The sequence below is a fragment of the Cannabis sativa genome, chromosome 1 (assembly GCF_029168945.1).
Source record: "Cannabis sativa cultivar Pink pepper isolate KNU-18-1 chromosome 1, ASM2916894v1, whole genome shotgun sequence".
Lineage (NCBI taxonomy): Eukaryota > Viridiplantae > Streptophyta > Magnoliopsida > Rosales > Cannabaceae > Cannabis > Cannabis sativa.
In genome coordinates this window covers 46,484,860-46,509,353 of record NC_083601.1, presented here as the reverse complement: position 1 = coordinate 46,509,353, position 24,494 = coordinate 46,484,860, and the positions used below count along the sequence as shown (strand labels likewise).

The 24,494-nt window shown below is 33.1% G+C and overlaps 5 protein-coding genes and 1 non-coding gene across 12 annotated transcripts; 4 read left to right on the top strand and 2 right to left on the bottom strand.

The window, feature by feature from the left end:
• The first annotated feature begins 482 nt into the window (after positions 1 to 482).
• On the top strand, positions 483 to 1,379 carry LOC115705358 (uncharacterized protein At1g15400). The gene has a single exon (XM_030632686.2). It carries the CDS (start codon positions 577 to 579, stop codon positions 976 to 978), a length of 402 nt encoding a protein of 133 aa, XP_030488546.1. The 5' UTR covers positions 483 to 576; the 3' UTR covers positions 979 to 1,379.
• A 3,717-nt stretch (positions 1,380 to 5,096) lies between these two features.
• LOC115705281 (APO protein 1, chloroplastic) lies at positions 5,097 to 8,092 on the top strand. 3 transcript variants are annotated; one of them, XM_030632581.2, is made up of 6 exons: positions 5,097 to 5,429; positions 5,676 to 5,750; positions 5,904 to 5,990; positions 6,087 to 6,160; positions 6,587 to 6,957; positions 7,056 to 8,092. In XM_030632581.2, exons 3-6 carry the CDS (start codon positions 5,936 to 5,938, stop codon positions 7,888 to 7,890), a joined length of 1,335 nt encoding a protein of 444 aa, XP_030488441.2. In that variant the 5' UTR covers positions 5,097 to 5,429; positions 5,676 to 5,750; positions 5,904 to 5,935; the 3' UTR covers positions 7,891 to 8,092. The 3 variants fall into 3 exon arrangements, with proteins under 3 accessions (XP_030488441.2, XP_030488439.2, XP_030488440.2); XM_030632579.2 differs by lacking the exon at positions 5,676 to 5,750 and having other exon boundaries at positions 5,910 to 5,990; XM_030632580.2 differs by lacking the exon at positions 5,676 to 5,750.
• A 204-nt stretch (positions 8,093 to 8,296) lies between these two features.
• LOC115705342 (uncharacterized) lies at positions 8,297 to 11,888 on the top strand. Of its 4 annotated transcripts, XM_061118000.1 has the most exons (8): positions 8,297 to 9,199; positions 9,929 to 9,976; positions 10,057 to 10,150; positions 10,585 to 10,652; positions 10,817 to 10,930; positions 11,055 to 11,217; positions 11,352 to 11,504; positions 11,591 to 11,888. In XM_061118000.1, exons 3-8 carry the CDS (start codon positions 10,076 to 10,078, stop codon positions 11,615 to 11,617), a joined length of 600 nt encoding a protein of 199 aa, XP_060973983.1. In that variant the 5' UTR covers positions 8,297 to 9,199; positions 9,929 to 9,976; positions 10,057 to 10,075; the 3' UTR covers positions 11,618 to 11,888. The 4 variants fall into 4 exon arrangements, with proteins under 4 accessions (XP_060973983.1, XP_030488518.2, XP_030488519.2 ...); XM_030632658.2 differs by lacking the exon at positions 9,929 to 9,976 and having other exon boundaries at positions 8,299 to 9,199; XM_030632659.2 differs by lacking the exon at positions 8,297 to 9,199 and having other exon boundaries at positions 9,228 to 9,976.
• Positions 11,889 to 12,435: 547 nt separating this feature from the next.
• TRNAG-GCC (transfer RNA glycine (anticodon GCC)) lies at positions 12,436 to 12,506 on the bottom strand. The gene has a single exon. It is a non-coding gene; the product is annotated as a tRNA-Gly (tRNA).
• Positions 12,507 to 15,191: 2,685 nt separating this feature from the next.
• Positions 15,192 to 18,972, top strand: LOC115705345 (ADP-ribosylation factor-like protein 8c). Of its 2 annotated transcripts, none has more exons than XM_030632664.2 (7): positions 15,192 to 15,352; positions 15,958 to 16,186; positions 17,268 to 17,349; positions 17,433 to 17,465; positions 17,642 to 17,763; positions 18,198 to 18,359; positions 18,481 to 18,972. In XM_030632664.2, exons 2-7 carry the CDS (start codon positions 16,149 to 16,151, stop codon positions 18,596 to 18,598), a joined length of 555 nt encoding a protein of 184 aa, XP_030488524.1. In that variant the 5' UTR covers positions 15,192 to 15,352; positions 15,958 to 16,148; the 3' UTR covers positions 18,599 to 18,972. The 2 variants fall into 2 exon arrangements, with proteins under 2 accessions (XP_030488524.1, XP_030488525.1); XM_030632665.2 differs by having other exon boundaries at positions 15,197 to 15,352; positions 15,955 to 16,186.
• A 718-nt stretch (positions 18,973 to 19,690) lies between these two features.
• LOC115705245 (cellulose synthase A catalytic subunit 1 [UDP-forming]) lies at positions 19,691 to 24,031 on the bottom strand. Its single transcript, XM_030632525.2, has 2 exons — positions 23,508 to 24,031; positions 19,691 to 23,304 (listed from the first exon to the last, which is right to left on the bottom strand). Exon 2 carries the CDS (start codon positions 23,217 to 23,219, stop codon positions 20,022 to 20,024), a length of 3,198 nt encoding a protein of 1,065 aa, XP_030488385.1. The 5' UTR covers positions 23,220 to 23,304; positions 23,508 to 24,031; the 3' UTR covers positions 19,691 to 20,021.
• Positions 24,032 to 24,494: the final 463 nt, after the last annotated feature.

The window sequence follows — 24,494 nt, the reverse complement described above, 5'->3', positions numbered from 1 at the left end:
TTTTACATAAAATATATCTATTTAATTATATTAATTTTTTAATTTTTTTTCCTGTAGTTTATATTCTTAAAAAATGCATCTATTAAACAAAAATAAATTATATTTTAAATATTATAACAAAAAATTAAATTTCAATAAAAACTATGTACAAATTTATTAGAAAAAATAAAAAATAATAAATTATACTTGATTTAATATATAAAACTAAAATTAAAAATAAATATTAAAATTAGCACAAAATAATATAAAAAGATAAAAAAAAATTATTAAATAGTAATTTTTAAAAATGATTTAAAATTAAGTAATTTATGGCATAAATATCTAAATTTAAACTTAGATATTTATTTGCAACTACAAGTTAAACTTAAATATTTATGCCACAAAATAATCTTTCAAATTTAATTTTTTATTTTAATGTTTATCAAAGTTGGAATCTTTTTATCTTTTATAAATTTCTCCACCCTATAAATATACCCCAAATCGAAAATTGCAATATTTCGTTATAAAGCCAAGTTTCTATTTTCTTCATATAGAAAGATCCAGAGAGAGAGAGAGACAGAGAGAGAGAGAGAGGCCATGGCTGGTTTACAGAGATCTGTAACATCGTTTAGGAGACAAGGCTCGTCAGGTATGGTATGGGACGATAGGTTCTTGGGAGAGCTACATCAACTGAGTCAAAAAGAAGAACAAGAAAGAAAACAAGCCCAAGAAAAAACTCACGGAGGAGCAGGAGGTGATCAGACGGTCGACGTTGACCCACTCAAATCCCTTAAACCAATCAATACCGTTGATAGAAGCCGATCCAACGGAGGACGAGGCTACCGAACAGGCAAGGTAGCTCCGGCGATCGAACCGCCTTCGCCAAAAGTATCCGCCTGTGGTTTATGCAATCCATTTGGCAAATCCACTAAGAATAAGAGTAATCGGAGAACGAAGACAACTACTACTAGTACTAAGAGTAAGCGCAGATCGCGGTAACCGGTGGTGGGAGTTTGTACCGGCGAAGATTTGGAATATTCTTGGGTATGTTTTGTATTATTGGCGATTAATTTAATTATGGATCGGATTTGATGATGCAGTCTTCGTCTTCATAGGATTAGGTTAATGAATTTGTTATTAATTAGAAAAACTATTATTAGGTTTTCTTTTATGGTGGTTGAATAGTGTTCAATGTTCATCATGTTTTTGTTTCTCAATTAGATCTAATAGAGATGGTTTGGGCTGGGGGTTTCATGTGATTACATGTGTAAATTTGTTACTCTTCTGGTTTTTTTTTTAAAAAAAAATGAATCTTTTTGTATAAATTATTATTAAGAAGATACTCTTGTACATATTTGGGTATTTTGCTCTCAATTGCAAGCCAATTTTCCAGCCCTAAATTAAATGCAAACTTACTTTAAACTCAGTTAATTTTCAATGTTCTAAAACCAATGTATGCAGCTTTATTATGTTAAGGTTTTTTCTTGAGAATAATATGGAAAACGACAACAAAACTCAAATTTCTGAATTGGGTCTCTAATTCCCATTCTTTGGCAGAGTCTCAGAGACTTGTAAAGGTGTTCTTGGGATCAGCAAAAGGATGTGGACCATCTAAAATTTTGGGGGTGAGTTAGCTAAAGAAGCAAACTTTGATACTCTCTATCAAAATTACTCTTCAGTCTTTAACATAAGAAAGATATTACATTTTATTTTGGGCCTATTATGAGTTGGAATGAATAAAGAAAGTGTGCTTTCTTTCCAATTAAAAATAAAAGGGACAAAATTAGCTTTAAATGAGAGTAGTTGCTGCCATTAATGGAGATTATGAGTAATTTTGACAAAAGTTACTTCTTTCATTGTTTTCTTCAACATTAATGGCCATGGCTTATATTTCAACTCTAGCTGTATATGTCTAGATAGCTCTAGGTTCTTCTTTTTCTTCTTGTCGAGTTTTTCAAAATTTGCAGTAATTATATATTTATAAGCGTGAGAATTTAGTGACAACTCTTAACTATAGCTTTCAAGAATCAAGATGTATGGTCCCTTTCAAAAGAAAAAAAAAAGAAAGATGACTATATGATTCTTTCTTTCCCTTTATCTCAATTAATGTATCAAATCACTGGAGGCGTTTGGTTGGGAGGATTGAAAATATAGGAATAGGAATGGGAATGGGAATGAGAATAGGAATGGAATGGAATAAAATTTAAAATGGATAAAAAAAATTGATAAAAAAATAATTAAATTTTTTTTCTTGTTACATTGGAATGGTCATTCCTTCCTTTTTAAAATGGAATAGCCATTCCACCAAAATGGTGGAAAGAGCATTCCATTAGAATGCTATTCTAATACTTTAAAATGCAACCAAACAAAGGAATGGAATGAAAATTATTTCCTTTCCATTCCATTCCATTTTATTACCTACAACCAAACGCCACCTTAGTATATAGTTTAGGCATTGAGTGAATATAGTTGGATATAGCTTTTCAGAAAAAAGAAAAAGGAAAAAGGAATATATGGTTGGATGCATATATCAAAATTAGCAATGAGTGTTGCACTATTAACAAAAATTGAAAGAGAAAAAAGCACCAGCTGTTTTGAATAATAACTTGTTCAGTATCTTATGCCAAATAAAGTATTTGTGCTTCCTAGGACGATTAGGAATAATTCTTTCAAAAAATGAGTTGTTTCTCTTATAATACTCAATTTTGTCCCCATAAATTTTATATTTCTATCTACACTATTTTTTTTACAATGAAAATAATATTGAGATTATTTCACAAATACTTAAAAGTAACAAAAAAAAATTATAAAAATACGATTTCATGGAATTTTAAATATTTTTACGATTTTTTTTTTATTTTATTTACAGAAAATACGGTTTTTTTATGTTATACTCTTATTAATTTTTTGTTATGTGTATTGTTTTGATGTTATTTTCATATTACTTTTATGTATTTTTTGTTGTTAATATGAAAAATTGTAATAATATAAAATAAAAAAAAATAAACGTAAAATATAATTTTTTTAAAAAAATAATGCTTTATGTAATTATCTCAATAATATTTTCATTGATAACCCTTTAAAAGAATTAAAAGAATTAAAGTACTTTAATAATAGTTATCATAACTCATAAGAAATTTTTGCTACACAAAATAGTTCAAGTGTTAAAATTCTACAAAAGTAATACTTTTAAGGAAAATAAAAGCTATTTGTCGTAAATAATAATAAAAAGTTGCATTTCTATAATATGTATTGGTATGATATTAGCCGTTACAATCAAAGTGTTAGAGGTACAGATACAGCTACAAATACAATGATGCAAATTGGTACAAACATTAAAGAGTCATTAATTAATATCAATGATTGAATTAAGATCCTTACACCCAACCCAAATATCTGTTATGTATCATTTTATCATAACAAATTCAATTCAATTAATCATGATGATCAGATGTGTTTACCGACATAACAGAGCAAGCAACCATATCAGACCATCTTTTGATTCCTTGCCCCCACTCCACTCCTCTCCATTTTTCCAATCCCTTTTCATTATTTGGAATAAATATTAGTATTGTATAATATATGCCTCAATAAATAAATAAATAATATTAGCAAATATTAATTAACTAGATTACATGTTACTCAATGATAATCAAACACAAGTGCTTGATCTGTGAATATATACCCAAGATGTGAATAAGTAAATATATGTGCACTTAATTATTCATTTCATCACCTTTTTTATTTAATTTTACATCTCTTTTATCACTTAGTAGCAATTGTCAAGTTAACTCCTGGGATTATTTTCAGAACTACCACTCATTTTTTTCTAAATGAGATGATGAATCATACTACCCAAATGATTATTAGCTATTTGTACCACCTTTTTTCAAGTTTATTGTAAAATATAAGAGCGTGGGTTACTAAAAAAGTGGTATAAATCAAATGTAAACATAGTGGTGGTATAAATCAACCATTGAAGTACGAAGAGTCCATCTTCATCTAATTCCTTCTCAGTTGGCAATGTTAGAAAGAAATATATTTAAAGAAACTCAAGTGCATATGCAGACTTTTTGAAAGAAGAAATGGTCACTAAAGAAGACACTGAAGACAAGTGCCAAATTTGGGGTTTGTGTAGCCAATAACTTATATCAATTGTCGGCAGGCACTTCAATTTTGATGGGATCATTCTTGCTTCCATCAACAATTTCTTTGTCCAAATAAAAAAAATAGCAACAAAATAGGAAGATCGATGGATTTGGCGTTGGTTGATGATTGGATTTGATACAATTTTTTGGGGGGAGAATTTTTGCTTTTATGGTTTTTAAAGTACGAATTTGTAAAAATATATATATATTTTTTTGTTATACAAAATTAATTCATTAAACAGCAATATCCGCTATCACAATAGACTGAAGTAAAAAGACGATCAGACCAAAAACAAGCACAGAGAGCAACACAATGTGCGGCTTTATTAGCAGATCGTTATATATATTTTCTTTTTAAACTTAAGAAATAGTTATTATGAAAAAAAAAAAAAAACATTATAAGAAAACAACAACAAAAACAACATAAAAATAATATACAAATAATAATAAAATTAACAATAAAATAACAATAGTATAATATAAAAATACATAAAAATACCATATTTTATATAAAAAAAATCTAAAGAATTATAAAAATATTAAAAATTTCATACAACTCTATTTTTATAATATTTTTTGGTTGTGTTTGTATTTTTTTTGAAATTATCCTTGATATTTGGTTTTGTGCCATAGAAGTGTTGGGCTTGGACTTAAATGGTTAGAGGTGTTAGGGGAAATTACACTCTATACTCTTTTTATATTGTCCTCTTTTATTTTTACCTTTGTTTTTAAAATCTATTATTTTTACCTCTTTTTTAAATATTGTACCAATTTTGCCCATATCACTTCAAGATACTCTCCATGTGATTCTCTTATGTAAAGGTATTTTGGGTACAATACATATAAAAAGAGGTATGTTTCAAATAAATATAAAATTAGAGGTAAATTTGATTAATTGATGAATAAAAGAGACATTTTTCAACTTACCCGTAAATGTTAGGCTCTACTTGGGTTAAAAGAGTTTTGGCCCATTGCAATTTTGGAAGTGAACTCACTCACCGCTCTTCTCTTCTGGCTGATAAACGGTGCGGCAGTTTGGAGAAGACGACCAGCCAGCCACACATTCAAATTCAATTCAAGCTTCCCATCCCATCTTTTGTTTCAAAAAATCTTTTTAGGAATTAAATCAAAATTACAAAAAGTAATTTAATTTAAAAATACTTCTCTCTTCTCTTCTGTTATTTTGAACCCCCAGTGTGACAGTGTTCAACGGAGCACCCGACTTGACCGGAGTCTGAAGAGATAGTTGCTTCTACTTCGTCTCTACCACAACTTCAATTCATTATCAGTAACGCCACACAGGTACGCAGCTCCTGCTATATGCTCTATGGAGTTTCAAGTTTCTAACTCTTTGGTTTGAGGTTGAACTGGACCTTATCATTTCGTATGTATATTCCATTCCATTCCATTCATTTTATTTGTATTTTTTAATCTGGGTATTTGAGATTTTATTTTTTGAGCGTATACATAAATTAAATTATTTTACTGGATTGATTTTGTTGGTGACTTTTCCATTCTGCTTGTAATATGTATGATGAAATGACTCAGTGGGGTGAAAGTGAAAGTTGGTTTTTCTTTCTGGGCTTTTATAGAAGTTAGTTACTGTCTTCAGTGTTTGCTAGGAACCTTTCCTGGTTAAACAGATATGTTGTGATTTTTTTTTTCGTTTATATTCTTTGTCAATGTTTTAATCTTCTTATTCAAGTATTATACTTTATGAAGAATTATGCTATATGTTGTCTTTATTTCTTCTTCTTCTCCTGAATTTCATACAAGGGACAGTAAACGAGGGAGATAGTGGTGAATAAATGTTCCAGAAGCCTCCAGCAGTATCCTCTGCTTTACGGGATTCATCTCAAAATGGTGACTTATTTTTTCTATTATGAGTGTTTCAGAATGGTTATGTACAGATTGTTTTTGGTAATATGGTTCCCTCACATCACAATATTCATTTGGCAGGCATTTTCCCGATTATAACTGAGTTCACCAGGCCTCATTTATCAGCCTTAAGGCCATATAGACTCGGATTCAAGGTTTTATATACTCTCACATATCTTCTCTTTTATTTTCTTAGCCATGAGAGGTAGTTAGTACAGGGGTCAGGTCTCAGGTCTATAGTTAATAATCACCCTAAGGTTAAGGATTTGATTCTTCTGGGACTATCTTCATCCCAAAGATTGTTGTTGTCAGCTATAGGATAAGTGAAAATTATAATGTTTATATGTGTTCCTTTTTCCTTTTCTAGCATTGCTAATAGAAATTAATTAAACTAGCTATATCATCTGTTTATTTGTTTTCAAATATCATTTCACAGAGACTAATTTTTCCAGAAGCTTGTGCTATACGAGCCAATTTAACACCGGAATTTATAGCGACTAAAAATTTGAGTTCCATGTTCTTCTTTGTCAACGTCAAAAATCATTTGTTCTTCAACCTTATACATACGTTTCTATTTGCAGTTTGAGGTAGAACATCAGCTTCATAAACGTAGAACAACCAAATTGACAACTAGAATATGTGCGAGTTACAACCCAACACCGAAATCTCCTTTCAGAAGACAAGAGTCACATCCCCAAAATGTAGATCTTCCTGAAATACTAACCAAGAAAAAGAAGAAGCCATACCCTATCCCTTTAAAGAAGATCAAGCAAGCTTCTAGGCAAAACAAAAAGCTAGCAGATAAGGGAATTGAGAATCCCCTCGAACCTCCAAAGAATGGACTGCTTGTTCCTGATCTTATACCTGATGCTTATGCATTACTAGATGCCTGGAAGCTTTTAATTAAAGGTGTTGCACAACTTTGGCATGTAATTCCTGTGTATGCTTGCAGGTAATCATCCTTCAGTATCACCCCATATAACTTTTAGATTAAAGCTTATTTATATGTATATATATGTTAGAGTATCTAATTGCTTTAGTTATTTGCAGTGAGTGCTCCGAGGTTCATGTCGCTGAGAGTGGTCACCACATCCAGAACTGCCTTGGTCCAACCAGTGCAAAACGCCGAAGCTTCCACTCATGGATCAAGGGATCCATCAATGACATTCTTATTCCCATAGAGTCATATCATCTCTACGACCCTTTTGGTCGGCGCATTAAGCATGAAAATCGATTTCAGTTTGACAGGATTCCAGCCATTGTGGAGCTATGCATCCAAGCTGGTGTGGATATACCAGAATACCCTTCACGGCGAAGAACAACACCAATTCGCATGATTGGGAGGAAAGTAATTGACCGTGGTGGATTTGTTGATCCACCTAAGCTATCAAGCTCTACAAATCCATCTTCGCTCGTTGATCTCGATACGTACGGGGCTACTATGCGAATTCCACCTCCATTATCATCGGAAATACCTAGAATTGCACAGGAAACAATGGATGCATATGAAGCTGTTCGATTTGGAGTTACTAAGTTGATGAAGAAATACACTGTCAAGGGTTGTGGATATTGCTCAGAGGTTCATGTGGGACCTTGGGGTCACAATGCTAAGCTATGTGGGGAATTCAAGCATCAATGGAGGGATGGGAAGCATGGGTGGCAGGATGCAACTGTGGATGAAGTTTTCCCTCCAAATTATGTGTGGCATGTTAAAGATCCCAAAGGCCCTCCCTTGAGAAGTGCACTTAAGAGATTCTATGGTAAGGCCCCTGCTGTGGTTGAACTGTGCTTGCAGGGTGGTGCAAAGATTCCTGAGAGGTACAAACCCATGATGAGGCTTGACATTGTAGTCCCTGAAAGTGATGAGTCGGGCTTAGTTGCCTGATCATTAGGTAAATGTCAATTAGAACTTAATTTATGCATGTACAGTTATTGTTTGAAGCTTGTTATTTCAGGCGACTTGACATCTAAAGTTAAGATGGTATGTAGATGAACTACTTAGCTGAGACTCTTGTTGTATCAGAAATGGCTCTTTGTGACCAGCATATTGGTCATGGTGCAACAAAAAAAGCTAGTCTTGGTCCCAACTTAGCTCATTTGGAATATCAACTTCTAGCTTATGTGTGGATTTGCACACATTTAAGGTTCGCTCAAATCGTCAAAAAATAACTAAAGGGAAAAGCCATTAGAAAGAATTCACTTGGGAAGAGCACTGTAATATCCTACGTTAGTCTGAATGACTACTTAGTGTCTTTAATAATTTTTAAAATAGTTTTTAATTTTAAATGAAACATAATTTATTTTATAATATTTTTTTTAAAAAAAAAGCAAATTAATTAAAATTATTTGAACAAATAAAAATGTTTTCTGTATGTAAATGTAATATTGATATAACTGCTTTTGGATGTTTGACTTTGGAAAAATATGATTAGTCTGAAGATGGAAGTGAATGGAAATGGAATTGAAAATAAAAATGAAGAAAAAAATAAAACCTTTTCTATGTTAACGGTGCAAGATTCAACAACGTTAGCACTTAACTTTGTTACTTAAGGTTCGGACACATTTAAGGTTGGCTCAAATCGTCAAAAAATGACTAAAGGGAAAAGCCATTAGAAAGAGTTCACTTGGGAAGAGCACTGTAATATCCTACATTAATCTGAATGACTACTTAGTGTCGTTAATCATTTTAAAATAATTTTTAATTTTAAACGAAATAGAATTTTTTTTATAATATTTTAAAAAAACACAAAGTATTAACCGACAATAGTTTTGGTTTTGGACAATTTCAGTAGTTTTTCTTTAAAATGCTTTTGGATGTTTGATTTGGAAAAATATTAATTAGTCTGAAGATGGAAGTGATGAAAATGGAATTGAAAAAAAAAAATGAAGAGAAAAATAAAACCTTTTCTAACGGTGCAAGACACAACAACGTTAGCACTTAACTTTGTTACTTTTGCCGTTAATTTTAACGGAAGCAAATTATAAAATTGCATTGCTGTTAGTAATTTCAAAATGAGCGTAACCTTTGGCGCGTATTTTCTAAGAAAGATCCCGCTAAAACCCTAGAACCATTTCAGAGTCCATTTTCTACCCTATTTTCCCTTTCACCAAACACTAAAACTCACTCTAACAAAATCGACTGTCAAAGCCCTATCTCTGCTCATTCATCTTCTTCCTTCAATTCGTTGAAGAAGGTATCTCTCTCTCTCTCTCTCTCTCTCTCTCTCTCTCTCTCTCTCTCTGTATATATATTATATTTATTATATACATACATACATGCGTGAAATTAACTCACGAAGCTTTATCCCCAATTTCCTTTCATCTTCTTGCATTTTTCAAATGGATTAATGGGTAATTCAAATGGTTCCATTCCTTGAGCTAGAAATGATACAAAGATTGAGATTTTGGATTATTACATGGATCCTCTCGGTGGAAGGAAATGTGGAGTTTTCAATTTTTTCTAGTTGTAATAATTAAGATCTTTGAAATTTGAAATCTACTGAATTATTATAGAAATAGAAATTAGGTGTTCTCCTCTCAGCCCATTTCCTTTTTCTGGGTTAAATGCTAGTTGGAGTAGGCTTCCAATTTTTGTTCTTTTTCTTAACTTTGCTATGCTCTGTTTTCTGATTAGTAGCCCTCACGGTCATGGTATCATGATCATGACCATGATCATTATAATAATTTAGATCTTTTAGCATAAGTTCAGGTATAATGTTGAGATGGGAAATTACATTATTATTTATTGTTCTCTTTTTTGGTCATAATTTATGATGTTACATATATCCGTTTGTACGTTGAGCATAGCATTCCTTCCTCCATTTTAAGACTTGTATTTCTAGACTGTTAGAATCAAATAAGATGAAATTACAAAATCGGATTTTTGTGTTGGTGGTGATTTCATGAAATAAGAGTATTCTCAGGATCTGAAGAGTTGAAATCCCGCGAGTTCTGTCTGTGCTCCATATTTGGTTAGTGTAATTTGATGTCTTTATGTTTCGAATTCACTTACATTATTCAATTTGTTGCCGCAATACTTTTGAATTTTCAGCTTCCACCTCGTTTCGGAGATGTACGGCAGAAAGGCGTGCCAACTGGTTAGAGAATTTTCAACAGGAGAAAAAGGCCAGCTTACGCCCTTCAATGTAAGTCCCAAGTTATCCTCTTCTTTATTATTATTGTTATTATGATGATTTTGACAATGGGTCGTTTCCGGAAGGACTTGAATTTAAACGTAATAGGATTGAAATTTTGAGATTCACTCATATTGTATGGTTTATGCTAATTTATAATACGGTTTGAGAACGATTTGGAACTTGGAACAATTCAATTGACATGCGATTGGGTTCTATTTGAAGAATTTTGTTCCACAACGGTGTTTACTCATATAGAAAACATCAACCATTTAAATTAAGCTTATCTTTTTTTTTCCCATCTCAAAGTTGATCTGATCAGCATTTCATTTAACTAATATTGTTGTACTTGATACACAAAGAAATTTGAGGCAAATACCTTAGAACTTTTTCTCTTTTGTCTTATAGAAACGCCTAAATTTGGTTTATGCACTTTGAAAATGCAGAGTGACCTATTTGATCAAGTAATTGCAGAATGTAGCCAGCATTATCTTGAACTTCAAGCCTTGATAAGGTGATTCTTTTGACACCTAAAGTTTGAAACAAAGTTGAAAGTAATGTTGCCATGATGTTAGTAGTTGCTATGATTACATATTCTGTGTTCTTTTATTTTATAGTTATTATTACAATGAGATAGATGACTTAATTGTTAGATTCAAATGGTTTGATTTGCAACAGGAAAATGCAGGAGAAAGAATTGGATGTACAAACAACAAAAAATGAAGACCATTATGGGTCACTCATTCACCACCTTTCTTTAGTTCGCAACAAACGCTGCTTAATGTCATATCTGTTAGTATGTTTTAGTCTTGTATTACTCATAGATCAGTTTCTGCAAGCTGGCTGGTCTTATGAGGCTTGGTTTTGATACCCAGAAGTTAGCTAATTTTGCACTTATGGTTTGATGACAATGTAGATACAATCGAGCTGAAATTATGCGAAATTTGATTTGGAAGGTTGGGCCAGTGCTTCCACAAGAAATTCAAGAGAAGCTCAGTCACTACGAGGAAGAGTATGTCAAGAAACATTATGCATCCTTAAAATCCTATGAGTCAAATATCGATCTTGAGTTGGCCGTGGTAAGTACTGCTTGTTTGTTCCTTGTTCTTACAAGTTCAGCCTTACATATTACATTTCCATGGAACTTGTTAACATAATTCAAGGCCTATTTTACATTATCAACTATAATGGTTTCGGTTTCTCATCTAACCAGGATATGGTACCGCCAAAAGATCCCTACATTAAAGTGAGGGTCCTTGATGATATAGGGGAAGGAATAGTATTAAGCGATGATAAGATAGCCAATTTCACTCGGCACTCAATGCATTTTCTTAAACGAACTGATGTTGAGCAGTTCATCTCAAGGGTAGATCCTTTTCCTGCTCCCCTGTTTTCGAAAACCATATATATTTCTATCTTTTACTAAATTTAAAGATGTTACTCTATGAACAGGGCTTGATGGAAGAGCTCACAGGGTGACACAAACGTTTTTGCACTTACTATTTTTCTGGTTCTTTCCTTACATTGTGATGGTATTATTCTAGATGACCCTCTTCTCCCATGTTCTGTTTTCCCTCCTAATAAAATCTAAAACTTTGTACAACCTGAATAAGATATTTTTTCCTCTTCTCTCTTTTTATATTTTCTGGTCAATTACATTCTGGCTTGTAGGGTGATACACTAATGTTTTAGAATATTGGCATTTCATTGATATCAATGAGAAAATTATAAGGTTCCAAACATTTCTTAAGATATGAGTGACATGCGTGTTGTGCCGGCTTAACTTATATTTTGTAAAGCTTGTATAATGTGAGAGGGCATTATCCCGGCTTTGGATACTTCTTATAAGGTTGTTCACACAGCCATCAAGCATTTGTAGGTTAAAACTTCCATTGATCAAATGAACCAAAGCCAGTGAAAGCTATTTAGATTGTTTTTCTTTATAATAATTGTTCTTTAATAGAATTCTAAACTTGAATTCAAGTTCAATATATATATTGAAAGTGTTCTATTTATTCTATCAAGCTTGGAAATATTTCTTTAGGTAAGCAATTAATTCCTAACATCTTTTAACAGAATGTTGATACTTTCTCATGATTGTATCTGAATTTTATTCTCCAACCACTTAGTCGAAGGTAAATTACAGTTTTAAAAATGAAACTCACCAACATTAAAGCATGGTTTTTAAACTGTTTTCCTTATCTATTCTTGTTGGAACTTCTTCTGCCTTTTATGAAAGAACCATCAAAACTCAAGAGTAATTTATTTTGCATATAAATGAAAAAGAAAAAAAAAATTGCACCAGCCGGGAATCGAACCCGGGTCTGTACCGTGGCAGGGTACTATTCTACCACTAGACCACTGGTGCTGTTTGAATATGATGGACAAGAATAAATTATAAACACAAATTTTTGTTCTATACTTACTTCCATTGATTGTCAGAAGCCACTTGTCATTGAACTCCACACTACTTTTGCTTAATTAGACGACTCAAGTTCTCAAGCTCAAATGCAAACTCCAAATAATGTAATGTTCTTAGATATAGATTATCAATATGACTCCAAGGAGGCAAGGATGTTGTTGAGCCCAATAATGTCCACATCCCAAAACAAAGATTCTTTTACTCACTCCCCATTACATACTTAGATTGAATCAAATGAATATGTTCCTTCTGTAATGAACTATGTTAACTACTAACCCAGTTTATCAACTGACACCACAACTCCATTTCTTTCAAATGATTCAAACCCAAGACATGCAATTGAAACAAACTTCACATAAAAACAGATACATGGGAATCTGACACACTAGCAAATAGATAAGCTGGCCAAGAAAAAAAACTTTGAGAGATCAACTGTTGAAAAGTTAAACGAATAAAAAGATGGCAGTATCACCTTTCCAAAGATTTGAGTTCAGTTCAGACTAAAATCTACACTGTTACGATCATTTTCAACTAATCTCACTAGCCTAAAATCTAAATTCTATTACGTGACTACTAATAATTTTAATTTCAGTCACACACATATGCTGTATTTAATTACAAAAATTCTATAAGCACTTAGTAAAATATAATATAAATCATACAAATTTGTAGTTATTTGATCTTTGTTAGAGTTCTATGTAGAAATATAACACCATATGTAAATTTATGGTTTTTTTTTTTATTGTTAATTGGTTTTATGATAAAATTAGATGTACCTTAACTAAATAATCTTAAACTTTAACGAGTACATATACAATCTAAATCCAATAATTTATCCAAAAAAAAAGCTATAGAACTATTTTCCTGTGAAAATATAACACCAACTTTAGAGATAGAACCCATTATAACAATCTTGAATGACTATTTTGATTTTAAGCTTTTTGTTGTGATTGTTATTCATTTATGTACTCATGAATAACTTGGCGGTGAATTATATTAGATTGGATTGGGTTGTTGGATATCATACGGGTGTGGTGTGTGTGTGTGTGATATGGGCAATGGGGACGCGTGACCCACATGCTGAGTTTGTGTGTGTGGCACTATATGATCTGACCCACATGTGAGCCTCTCAATTGCTTCATTCAATTTTCTTGTTTCTTTACATAATCATATAAACACTGGTTTTCTGATGATCCCAAAGGCCAAATACATATATATCGACAAAATTCCTATCAAAGTGTTTACATTGGTTTCCTCTCACATTTCTTTATCTAAGAGATTTTTACCTTGGAGTTTCTCTCTTGGTCCCCAACTAGAATAGGACAATGCTTTCTTCATAGTTATTATTCCTAAACTAATAGAGATTTTTCAATAACTTTGGAGATATACTAAAAGGCTATTATGGTGTCCACAATCACTATTCACTATTAGCTATTGTATTTGTATTATTATTGTTTGTAGTTTTATTTACACTCTTAAAATGATACTTAATTTAATATTTTTATTCTTCTAGGAAAAAAAAGATAATAATATTTTTAGTTTATATAAAATTTATATCTTTAATATATACTAACTTTTGTTTTACAAAAATATATATAGTAGTTTTTGAAAAAAAAAAATCTTCTCTTATTCTTATAAGATACATATATATAACAAAAATAAAATATATTTTAAATATTAAGATTAAAACTAAAATAAAAAAAATTATTAAAATCTTATTACAAATAAAAATATATATTATCTTAAAAAATTATATGAAAATTATTATTGAAATTAATAATATAATTTTTTTATACATAAACTATATACAAAAATTAATTTTATTTAATATTGATGTGTATTTATAATTTTATGGATTAAAATAAAAATTCACAAATAGTTTCAATTTTTTTTTCTTTTCTTTTTTTTTTATAGATCAAATAGTTTCAATTTTTACTCCATTTTTTTTTAGAGAAAATGGAATAATCATTAATTAAAAAATCGAATAAAATTCATCATATCAGTATATAAAGCTAATTTAAATTTTTACTCCTGAACGTTAAAATCGTTAAAAATTTCTCTCAAACTATTGAAATTGTTGATTTAAGGAATACTTTGTCTAATTTTATTAAAGAAAATCCAACGTGAATAAAAATTTAAGGGCACAATTCGATACATGTTAAAGTTCAAAAAATGTGATTTTGTAAATATATTAAAGTTCGGAAAACACAATTTAACATATGAAAAATTAGTAAATTACCATAATAATAGAATTGAATTAAATTAAATTAAAATCCTCAAATCCAATAATATCAATAGTTCAAAAAAAAAAAATTAATAACATAAAAAATTCAGAAGCATAATTTAGTACATGTCAAAATTTAAGAAATAAAATTCTAAATTAACTTATATAAAATGGTAGAAAACTCTAATAACTACTTAAACTAAGGATTCAATAAAACTCCAAAAAGAATATGTGAAATATACTAAGTGTTAAAATCATATAAATATCAAAATAAAGTGCACCAACAAGTAATAACTATCAGATCTTCTAATACAATATGAGAAATAACAATCTAATTAATTAAATCATAAATGAGAAATAAGAATTTTGAATTTTTTTTAATAAGAATTTAATGGTATCCTTTATATACACGACTTGAAAAAGAAAAGAGAATATCTTATAGCTAGGTTGCTTCACCACTGGCACTGAACTGAGTGCCTTCATTTCACTATCTCAAACCTCAAATCCATTTGGTTACTAATTTACACAAAGATTTGATCTTCCAAGATTAAGCTCACTGAAGAACAAGGTAGTCTCTCTCTCTCTCATTGGTTCCTTTGTTGTCTATGCGGTAATTTATATATGTTTGTAGAAATGCTCTTAACTAACTTCTCAAATCAATGGATTTTGAATTAAACTAAAGTTATGCCTTCATCGACCAACTCGATCTCTTCACTGATCGCTACATTGGGTTTCCCCTCTTCTTTTTTTATTTGTATAAAGTGTTCGATTGTTTCAAGATTTTACTTATTGAGTTGATTTGATTTCGTTTAATTTGATGCACTTTGCTTTATTTGATTAAAGATTATTTAACAATCTAATATGAAAACAATCAAATTTGCTAATCATTTTTTAATCTTGTGTTCTAATTTTTTATATAAATGGTATTTTATGTTTCCAACCCAAATTTAATTGGCAACTTAATTGTATTTGTGATGTGTCTAATGCTTACCTTGCCCTATGTGGTTACAAAGAGGTGTTTGATATAAACAAGAGTGTTTAATATGGAAATTTTCATTAATGATTACTTGACTCATTTAATCATAATTTTTATGCTTGAATTTAGAAATTTTAGTGAAGTTAAATGTTGGATTGTTGTATATATATATAGTGTAACACTCTCTTGTTTAGCAGCTGCAGTGAATGTGAATAGTGAATCCAAACAAGTACCAGAAAACGGACACAAACATACTCCTTCCTGAAGATTCCTTCTCAGTCACCCAAGTTTCCTTTTTGTTCTTGTCCTTTTCTGCCCCAAACTCTTCTTTAGGGCTTTCAATAAGTGCGTATTCTCTAATTGGATTCACACCAACTTTACTTCAAGAATGGGATTGTGGGATTCGCTTCTCAATTGGCTCCGGAGGTAACCCCTTTCATCTTTTTCCTTTTTTTTTTTTCTTTTTCTAATCTATCATTTTAGGTTAAAATTGTGTCTTTTATTTCAACTTTTTGTTTTTCCTAATCAGATGTATTCAATTTTTCCCCTTTTTGTGGGGAAGACAATATTAGGATTTGGGCACAACTCCATTTGTAGCTTTATAATGGCCTAAAGTATAGTATTTGAGAGCACAATTTGCGAGAACTGTTGGGTATTTCAGTTCTTGTGTTCCAAAGTTATTAAGAAGCCATTGAAAGGCATATGCATAGTCCTCCAGGATGGGTTAGAGAGATTTTGGAAAATTTGATCTCTTTAGATTGCAGTAAATTTAACAACCAATGAGATTCTACAAAGGAACCCAGTCCTGATAGTATTAAATTAAATTAGCTTTGATGAAGAATCAAGATATCTTATAATCAAGTAATTTACATTTCTACTATTTTCAATAATAAAGCCAAATTTCATTGTAGTCACCAAAAGCCAAAAGTGAAGTTGATATTCCCTGAATATTCTGCAATTGAGACACTATTTTGGATAATCAATTATCTTTATTTATAGGATTTATAGGCCCTTAAAATGAGTATATACATGTAAATATGATACAAGAAGACAACATATATTATGATTCAAAAATTCAAGAAATTGAATAAAAAAGCTTGATTAATCATGCTTTTCTCCATAATTTATGTTGTGAAGTATTTATAGCATAATTCTGTTCAACTTTTAAGATGTAAGCTTTGCAAACTATATGTTCTGTGTGAGTCTGCATAAAGTATAAAGTTTATAAACATAGTTCCTTATTATTTTTCTAAGACAATACAATTCTGAATAAAATAATGTCGTTTTTTAGAAATTGAGGTTCATGTTAGCGTTGGGTTCAGTTTGTCTTCTTCGTTATTTCAGGTTACAATTGATCTTGCAATTAGTTCTATCATAATATTTGCTTGTTTAGAATGCTTAATTGGTTGAGCTGCTTTACATTTGCAAGGAGCTTTAGATAGAAAAGTATTTTATGTCTGTAAATCCGTTTGGTAACTTCTCTTATTTTTATCTCTGTATGTGTCAGTTTATTTTTTAAACAGGAAATGGAACTTTCATTGGTAGGGCTGCAAAATGCTGGAAAGACATCTCTTGTAAATTCCATTGCTGTAAGTAACCAAAAAGGGCTGCTAAACTATTTTGTATTTGGTAATGGTGTTTTCTTCACATTAATTCTTTCATGTTTTGGCAGACTGGGGGCTACAGTGAGGACATGATTCCAACTGTAAGTATGCTTCAATAATGGTTTTATTTCTTGATCATAAGAATCTCTTTCTCTCTCCTTTTTTATTACTTAATAAATTTCTCTCTGAAAAAGTTGTAACTATTTGTTCGTTAATAAGACTTTTTATCTTGAAGGAATATACAAAGATCTTATTCTATCAATGCATAAATTACCAGGTTGGATTCAACATGCGAAAAGTAACAAAGGGAAATGTGACAATTAAACTTTGGGACCTTGGAGGGCAAAGGAGGTTTCGTACAATGTGGGAGCGATACTGTCGTGGTGTCTCCGCAATTGTGTAATTATTTCTCTTTCCAAATCTTTTATTTGTATGCTCAAACTTTCTTTGCCCTTCAAATAATTCAGGTTGATGCTACATGCTTTTAAAGAAACAAGTGAATGCTTGCATGTATTCAAACATGGAATTATGAATCATGTGAGCTAATACAATGTTTCCTTTCTCATGTATAAGTAGCACCCTGATTTTAATATGTCAACTCGGGCAAACAGAAAAGCTAATGACTTTTCCTATCATCCTCTATTCAGGGTTTTAGGTAATGCAAATTATAGTTACGACCCTGTGTTACATAAAGTATTGATGCTCTGTCTGCCCCATTCTATAATATGCCTCAGCATATACACTTTTGCTTGGTTATATTATTGTCATGTTTTTGTTTGTGCTGTGTATTACCCAATACATTCAGGTTCTTTCTTACACGGATTTCATTGCAGGTATGTTGTTGATGCTGCTGACAGAGACAGTGTTCCAATATCTCGAAGCGAGCTGCATGAACTTTTGACGAAACCTTCACTAATTGGGATTCCTTTACTTGTTCTGGGAAACAAAATTGACAAATCGGAGGCTCTTGCCAAGCAAGCGTTGGTTGAACAGTTGTGAGTACCGGAAATCATATCATAATTGCTTCTTCGTCGGTCAATCTGACTTCTTTATAACTTGCCTTTATTAGGCATGTCAAACTCCTTTTTGTCCTGATTTATCTTTTGGATGAACCAGAGGACTTGAATCTTTGAAGGACAGAGAGGTTTGCTGCTATATGATTTCATGCAAGGATTCGGTTAATATCGATTCGGTCATAGACTGGCTTATCAAACACTCTAAAACTGCTGGGTAAGATTAGATACTGGTTAAAATTCAAGCAGGTATCGAAGGTTGAGCTGGTGACCGGAGCAGAAGTTGCCGAAAGAGAATCCTTAGTGCTAGATTCTGAGATGTTTTAGCACTATAGTTATGTGTTGATGCTGTACAGTGTCCAAAGGCAAGAATTTCATATTTTCTTTATTAATGTCCTTTTTTCTTTTCGTTTTTCATCATTTGGTTACTATGTAATATGTATGATTTTGTTCCTGGAATACTATTTTTTTTGCTTTTTACTTTGGTTCTTTCCTTAATTTCGTGGTTTTATTGGATGTACTGCTTAATTATGCATTGCTGCAGTATCATCACAGATGTTATTTATTTATTTATTTGAATAAAATGAATTTCTCATATCACAGTGATTTAGGCTGATTACAAATATAATGAATGTTATGATTTGGGGGAAATGCAGCATAAATAAATGCAATTATATTTCAATTTTATTTCGTTTTTTTTTTAAATGATAAAACTACTCAACGTTATATTTTGGGTGCATCTGAAAATGTTAAACCCTTCAATTTTCCAAGCATATAAATTATTTTTTAGTACAAGTTTGAATATTGTCAAAATTAATTGGGGGAATCACTGCCACTGACGTCCCTACATTCCTCACCGGTACCGACACTCCTATCAGCCTGAGTTGTATTGTTTAGCTGTCTTTTTCTTTGCTGGTGGCTTTTCTTTTTTCCTTTACTTTAGTGATATTATATTCTTTGAGATAAAATTTAAATTGCAACCTTAATCACAACCCAAAATCACTATCGAACCATTCGGCATTGCTAGTCTTTGTCCACAGAGTTCTAGCCCAAATCAAAATTCAAAGTCGCAACCTAAATTGCAATCATAAATCACTATAAACCATTTGATTGAAGTGCTAGTTTCTGTCCACGGCGTTCAAAACCACTTGGCCTCGCATGGTATTGTTGCTATTTGCTTAAAGTATTCTCTAAAATTGAAACCCAAATCACAATATAAATCGCAATTACATCTTTTCCCTTTCAACTTGTAATAAATACTACTTTTTAGTATTTCATGGCTATAAATTAAAAAGTAAGAGTTGTATAATAGCTTTGTTTAGGGGGGAAATATAGTATTGAAATAAGAAGATTGATAACAAAAATCACAACAAGGCATAAAAGTGATGAAGATAATATATAACCGTTTGCAATGAATGAAATTCATCACAAGACTGCACAAGACACAAAATATTCCAAGTAGATAGCTAATACTTCACTTAGAGAAAGTACATAAAAAATGTTTAATAATTTATCATATCCACCACCACCAGATTACCTTTCGGACCCAAGCAAAAGGCACATACATAACTTCAAAAGTTTGGTTTGTTGTTTGTTTGTTATATACACATAACACAAAAATGAATGAATGAAGTGTTAAGTGTACTAACAGTTGACGCCACATTGAGATGCAGCTTTCGCAGCATCGGAGGTGAATGGATCGATACGCACCCACAGCAACGAAAAGATCGAAGCAAGAAGAATCGACCAAACAATGACAATGGTAGGTGTGCGGTTTTGTCGACCAAGGAGACCCTTCAAGAATGGGTACAAATGGGCAATAACCCATATTGCAAAGAAGAGCTTCCCAAAGAGTGGTCCCCAAGATTGGTAGCCACTGTTTATGGCATGTGAAACACCAGCAACAATACCGACCATGTTGAAAATCAGAACTGTAGTTGGAGGGATGAGAAGTGTTGTCCATTTGAACACATAAAGCTCAGCAAAGTCTCCATCATCATCTGATGCCTTGGAAGTAACAGTAAAGTTTGTATCAATCCCAGCAAGAACTTTCAACAAACCTTGGAACACAGCAAAAAGATGTGCTGATGTTCCACCAATGACCCAAAACTGTTCATTTCTCCACCAGTCCTCAATGCTGACACCACTCCACCTGAGCTCAAGAATTCCAGTAGTGAAAATGGAGACGAAAAGCAGTATGAACCACATGCTAGCCAAGTTGCTTAGCTCCGGAATAATAAACTTCCCAGTGAGAAGACATAAAGCAGGGAGGCAACAGTAAAAAAGTAGTGGAATTGAGGTAAGAGGATACACAATGGTGTTGATGTACGCCAATCGCTCCAAAAGTCTGAGTTTCCCGTTGTAACCATACCAAATGGGGCAATGTCTGCTAAGCAAAATTTCGATGGATCCCAAGGCCCATCGAAGCACTTGGTTCAAACGATCAGAAAGATTGATAGGAGCAGAACCCTTAAATGCTGGGCGAGGAGGCATACAGTATATCGAAATCCAGCCACGAGCATGCATCTTAAACCCAGTTAAAATATCTTCAGTCACTGAACCATAGATCCATCCAATCTCTTTTCCCCATTCAGTCTTGTCTTCGTATCCACAGCTGATTACATGGATTGCTTCCTTCAGTAGTGTTGCCAGGTTGGTTGATGGTGGAATACCTCCTTGTTCCATGAATGTGGCTGCAATAAAAACAGGTGACTGTCCAAAACGTTTCTCTAAGCTCTTCTGGGACATAAGAAGTGCTCTATGACCCTCATCATCATCATAACCTTCTTCAACATTACCATCCTCGATGTCTTCCATATTGAAAATCGGAATAGTAGACTCAGTTCTTTTAGCTGCTCTCTTTTTGTCAACGTACTTCTTGTTGCTATGTTTTGCTTTCTTTCTTGAACCTCCACAACAGCTCTTCACAATAATGTTTGGTTCTAAATCTTTCTCAGTTAATATAGGATCATACCCATATAAAGCTTTCCTGTTGAAACAACAACCCGTTCCCACATAAACTGGACCTTGGATACCATCCAGCCCTTTCAAGTTGATATCAAAGAAGACAATATTTCGATTTGCATATCGATCGTGATTGTCAATGCCATCGAAACGCTGAGGAAATTGTACATAACAGGTCTTTTTCCCATAAGCAGGGTCCATCATGAAACACATTGCTTCTTTAAGAGCCTTGCTGTTATTGAAGTAGTGATCACAATCAACATTCAAGAGATACGCACCATTGGTAAGGACAGCCGACACGCGAATCAAAGCATTCATTGCTCCGGCTTTCTTGTGATGCTGGAAGCCAGGACGCTTCTCACGAGAGACATAAACAAGTCGAGGCAACTCATTACCATCAGTATCAAGGCCCCCGTTATGGCCTAAGAAAACCTGAATCATTCCAGGATGATCCCTAGAATTATTTCCAGGCCAGGGAGTGCCATCCTGCATTGTCCAACCTTCCTCAGGCATCTTCTGTGCTTTTGCTACAAGGGCATTGATTCGCACCTTATATTCTTCGTACTCCCTCTTCATTGCTCGTCGCTCTTTCACAAAAGAAGGTTGAATTTTGTCCTTCAAGTAGTCTATCTTCTGGGCAAAATAAAACTCAGGAGCCCTTGGTTCAATGTTATGTTTCTTGCAAAAAGGCACCCACTTTCTAGCAAACTCAGCAGTTTCAGAAAGGGATTCAAACGTCAACATCGCCGAACCATCATCTGATACATAACAAGAGACTTTGTCGACGGGATAATCCACAGCAAGTATAGACAAAACAGTGTTTGCCGTAACAAGTGGAGGCTCCTTGAGGGGATCCACAGTACTCACAAAAACATCAATTGGAGCTAACTGTGATGGTTCACCTTCGCGATCAAACCTCAATGCAAGTCTGTCCAGATAAGTCTCACGGTTAACTGGACACCATTTTGGAAATTGATCCAGAAGCCAAGATAACGCAAACCAAATCTCACAGATAACAGATACCAGCCATATTGGGTATGCATCTTTGACTGGGTGAGTTGCACGGTATTGCAAAAAGAAACCCAGAATAATAAGCCGAAGTATGATCACAATACGATAAGGAGTCATATGTGATGATGAAATTGGCACCACACGACTCAATGGTTGTCGAGCATCATCATCAGCCATTTGAAGCTCTTCTCCATTTGAACCAGTCCCTTCCATGTCTCCCTTTCCATCTGCATATCTGCTGGTCACCTGAATCATATTCTTATCTTGTTTAAGCTTCCAACCTTCAACTCTCTCTTTCCAGTCAACATTCCCTAACCCATACGAATTCAGATCTTTTGATGGATCCACAATTCTCACTGGAACTGGAAGCCGAGGATCAAGATGCTTGTCCCCATTAGGACCCAAAGGACCCGAATTCGTTCTCACAGATTGGTTATAATCAGATGTAGCACATGGAAATGGAATCTCACCAGATACCGGTTGCCCATTGGTGAGGAGGCGAATCGGCTCATGTCTAGAAGAAGATGGATTGAACTCATTCTCCAGATCATCATCTCCATCCTCATCATCATCTCCATCGACACGAGGACTCCCCTTAAGCCTTTGATACCTAGTCTTACACTTAGGGCAAGACTGATCTCCCTCTTTTCTTTCGTATTCATAACAAGGCCGGCAAACTGGGTACGCACACTCATTGCAAGCAACGAATACATCACCATCAGCTGTCAGACCAACAACACCCCCACAGATCTTACATATTTGACCACTCACATCCACGGGTTTCGACCCACTATCGGAATCGTGACGAATCCGAACGAGCTCATTCCTACGATGAGATCCGGCAACTAAACCGGCATTAGCTTCCATGACTCTCTCTCTTCAACTTGATTCCTCAGCCTGATCTTCTTCGCCCCCACTTCAATACGCCATTGCCGTACTGTCTTTTCTCTACCTAGTGACAAATTTTCAGTAATACCCAGATTCAAATTGTGAGTGAATTAACAATTGAAAAGTAAAGAAAAACACAATTAAATAAAGTAAAATCAATATATGAACACATTAAATTACAAATCTTTGAAGCTAAACACAAATGGAAAAGATGATTTGATAAATCAGTAAAAGAAAAATGAGAGAGAAAGAGAGAGTAAGTAGTACCTGAAGGTGAAGAGTGAAGAGTGGAAATAGGAGAATAATAAATGGTAGATATGAAGGTTTGGAATAATGTCGGTGCACATGGTTTAATGGTTTATTATATTTTGTTGTATAAATTGGATCTTGTCTAAACTCTCTTCTTCCTCTTCTCTTCTCACACTGTCAACCACTCACTTACAGGTGGCAAACGTTTCCAATACGAAAACAACTTTATCGATTAGTGGTGGGCTGTTTAAAAAAAAAAAGTAGCGTATTATCATAAAAACGAAATAGTTTGAACTCCCGCTAGTTACAAAATAAGTTTTCCGGTAAAGAGAAAATCGAAATAGAGTCGTTCAAATGGTGAGTAAAAGCCCACTTAGCCACGTTGTGGAAAACAAAATTATAAGACCTACTAACATTGATAAAATTATAGCTAATAAAAGAGGGAGAAGACTTAGAGCAAAATGAGACATAGTTCTCAAGAGCTTAATGGGACTCCTTCCCATTGAGCGCGTTGATTACTAGTCTCGAGTCACTCTCTACTATTACAAATTTAGATCCCATTTCTAACGCCACTGAGACGGCTAAAGAACAAGCTGTAGCCTCTCCACAGAGGGCATCCGAGAAGTCCAGCTGAGCCGAGTGGATTCGGATCACCTCACCCAAGTGATTCCTTGTGACAACTGCAATACACATACTCTCCAGGCCCACTCTAACGTCACAATTAAGTTTAATCCAGTCCTGAGGAGGAGGCCCAAGACTCTTGCCGCATCGGAAGATGATCAGGCAAGATAATAGCATGTATATCTGCAAAGGAATAACAAACAGAGTCAATGCATTTCTTCACATCATGTGGTGGGCTATTCATGCCTAGTTTACTTTCCACTTTTCTTCAAGCATCCTAGTTCATGTGTTTCCTTCGTGATCTAGTTGTGCATGAACGAGTTTGTTATCTTTTTTTTTTATTGATGTTAGAGTCTGGGGTCAGAGTCCAGGTCTTAAGGTCCA

Excerpts from the sequence above, each read along its gene's own strand:
- LOC115705345 (XM_030632664.2), top strand. The coding sequence starts at position 16,149 with ATGGGATTGTGGGATTCGCTTCTCAATTGGCTCCGGAG. Across the intron at positions 16,187-17,267 it reads CTTCTCAATTGGCTCCGGAG|TTTATTTTTTAAACAGGAAA; the intron begins GTAACCCCTTTC and ends TGTATGTGTCAG. Across the intron at positions 17,466-17,641 it reads GTGAGGACATGATTCCAACT|GTTGGATTCAACATGCGAAA; the intron begins GTAAGTATGCTT and ends ATAAATTACCAG.
- LOC115705245 (XM_030632525.2), bottom strand. The coding sequence starts at position 23,219 with ATGGAAGCTAATGCCGGTTTAGTTGCCGGATCTCATCGTAGGAATGAG.
- LOC115705358 (XM_030632686.2), top strand. The coding sequence starts at position 577 with ATGGCTGGTTTACAGAGATCTGTAACATCGTTTAGGAGACAAGGCTCG.
- LOC115705342 (XM_061118000.1), top strand. The coding sequence starts at position 10,076 with ATGTACGGCAGAAAGGCGTGCCAACTGGTTAGAGAATTTTCAACAGGA. Across the intron at positions 10,151-10,584 it reads GCCAGCTTACGCCCTTCAAT|AGTGACCTATTTGATCAAGT; the intron begins GTAAGTCCCAAG and ends TTGAAAATGCAG. Across the intron at positions 10,931-11,054 it reads CGCTGCTTAATGTCATATCT|ATACAATCGAGCTGAAATTA; the intron begins GTTAGTATGTTT and ends ATGACAATGTAG.
- LOC115705281 (XM_030632579.2), top strand. The coding sequence starts at position 5,936 with ATGTTCCAGAAGCCTCCAGCAGTATCCTCTGCTTTACGGGATTCATCT. Across the intron at positions 5,991-6,086 it reads ACGGGATTCATCTCAAAATG|GCATTTTCCCGATTATAACT; the intron begins GTGACTTATTTT and ends TTCATTTGGCAG. Across the intron at positions 6,958-7,055 it reads ATTCCTGTGTATGCTTGCAG|TGAGTGCTCCGAGGTTCATG; the intron begins GTAATCATCCTT and ends AGTTATTTGCAG.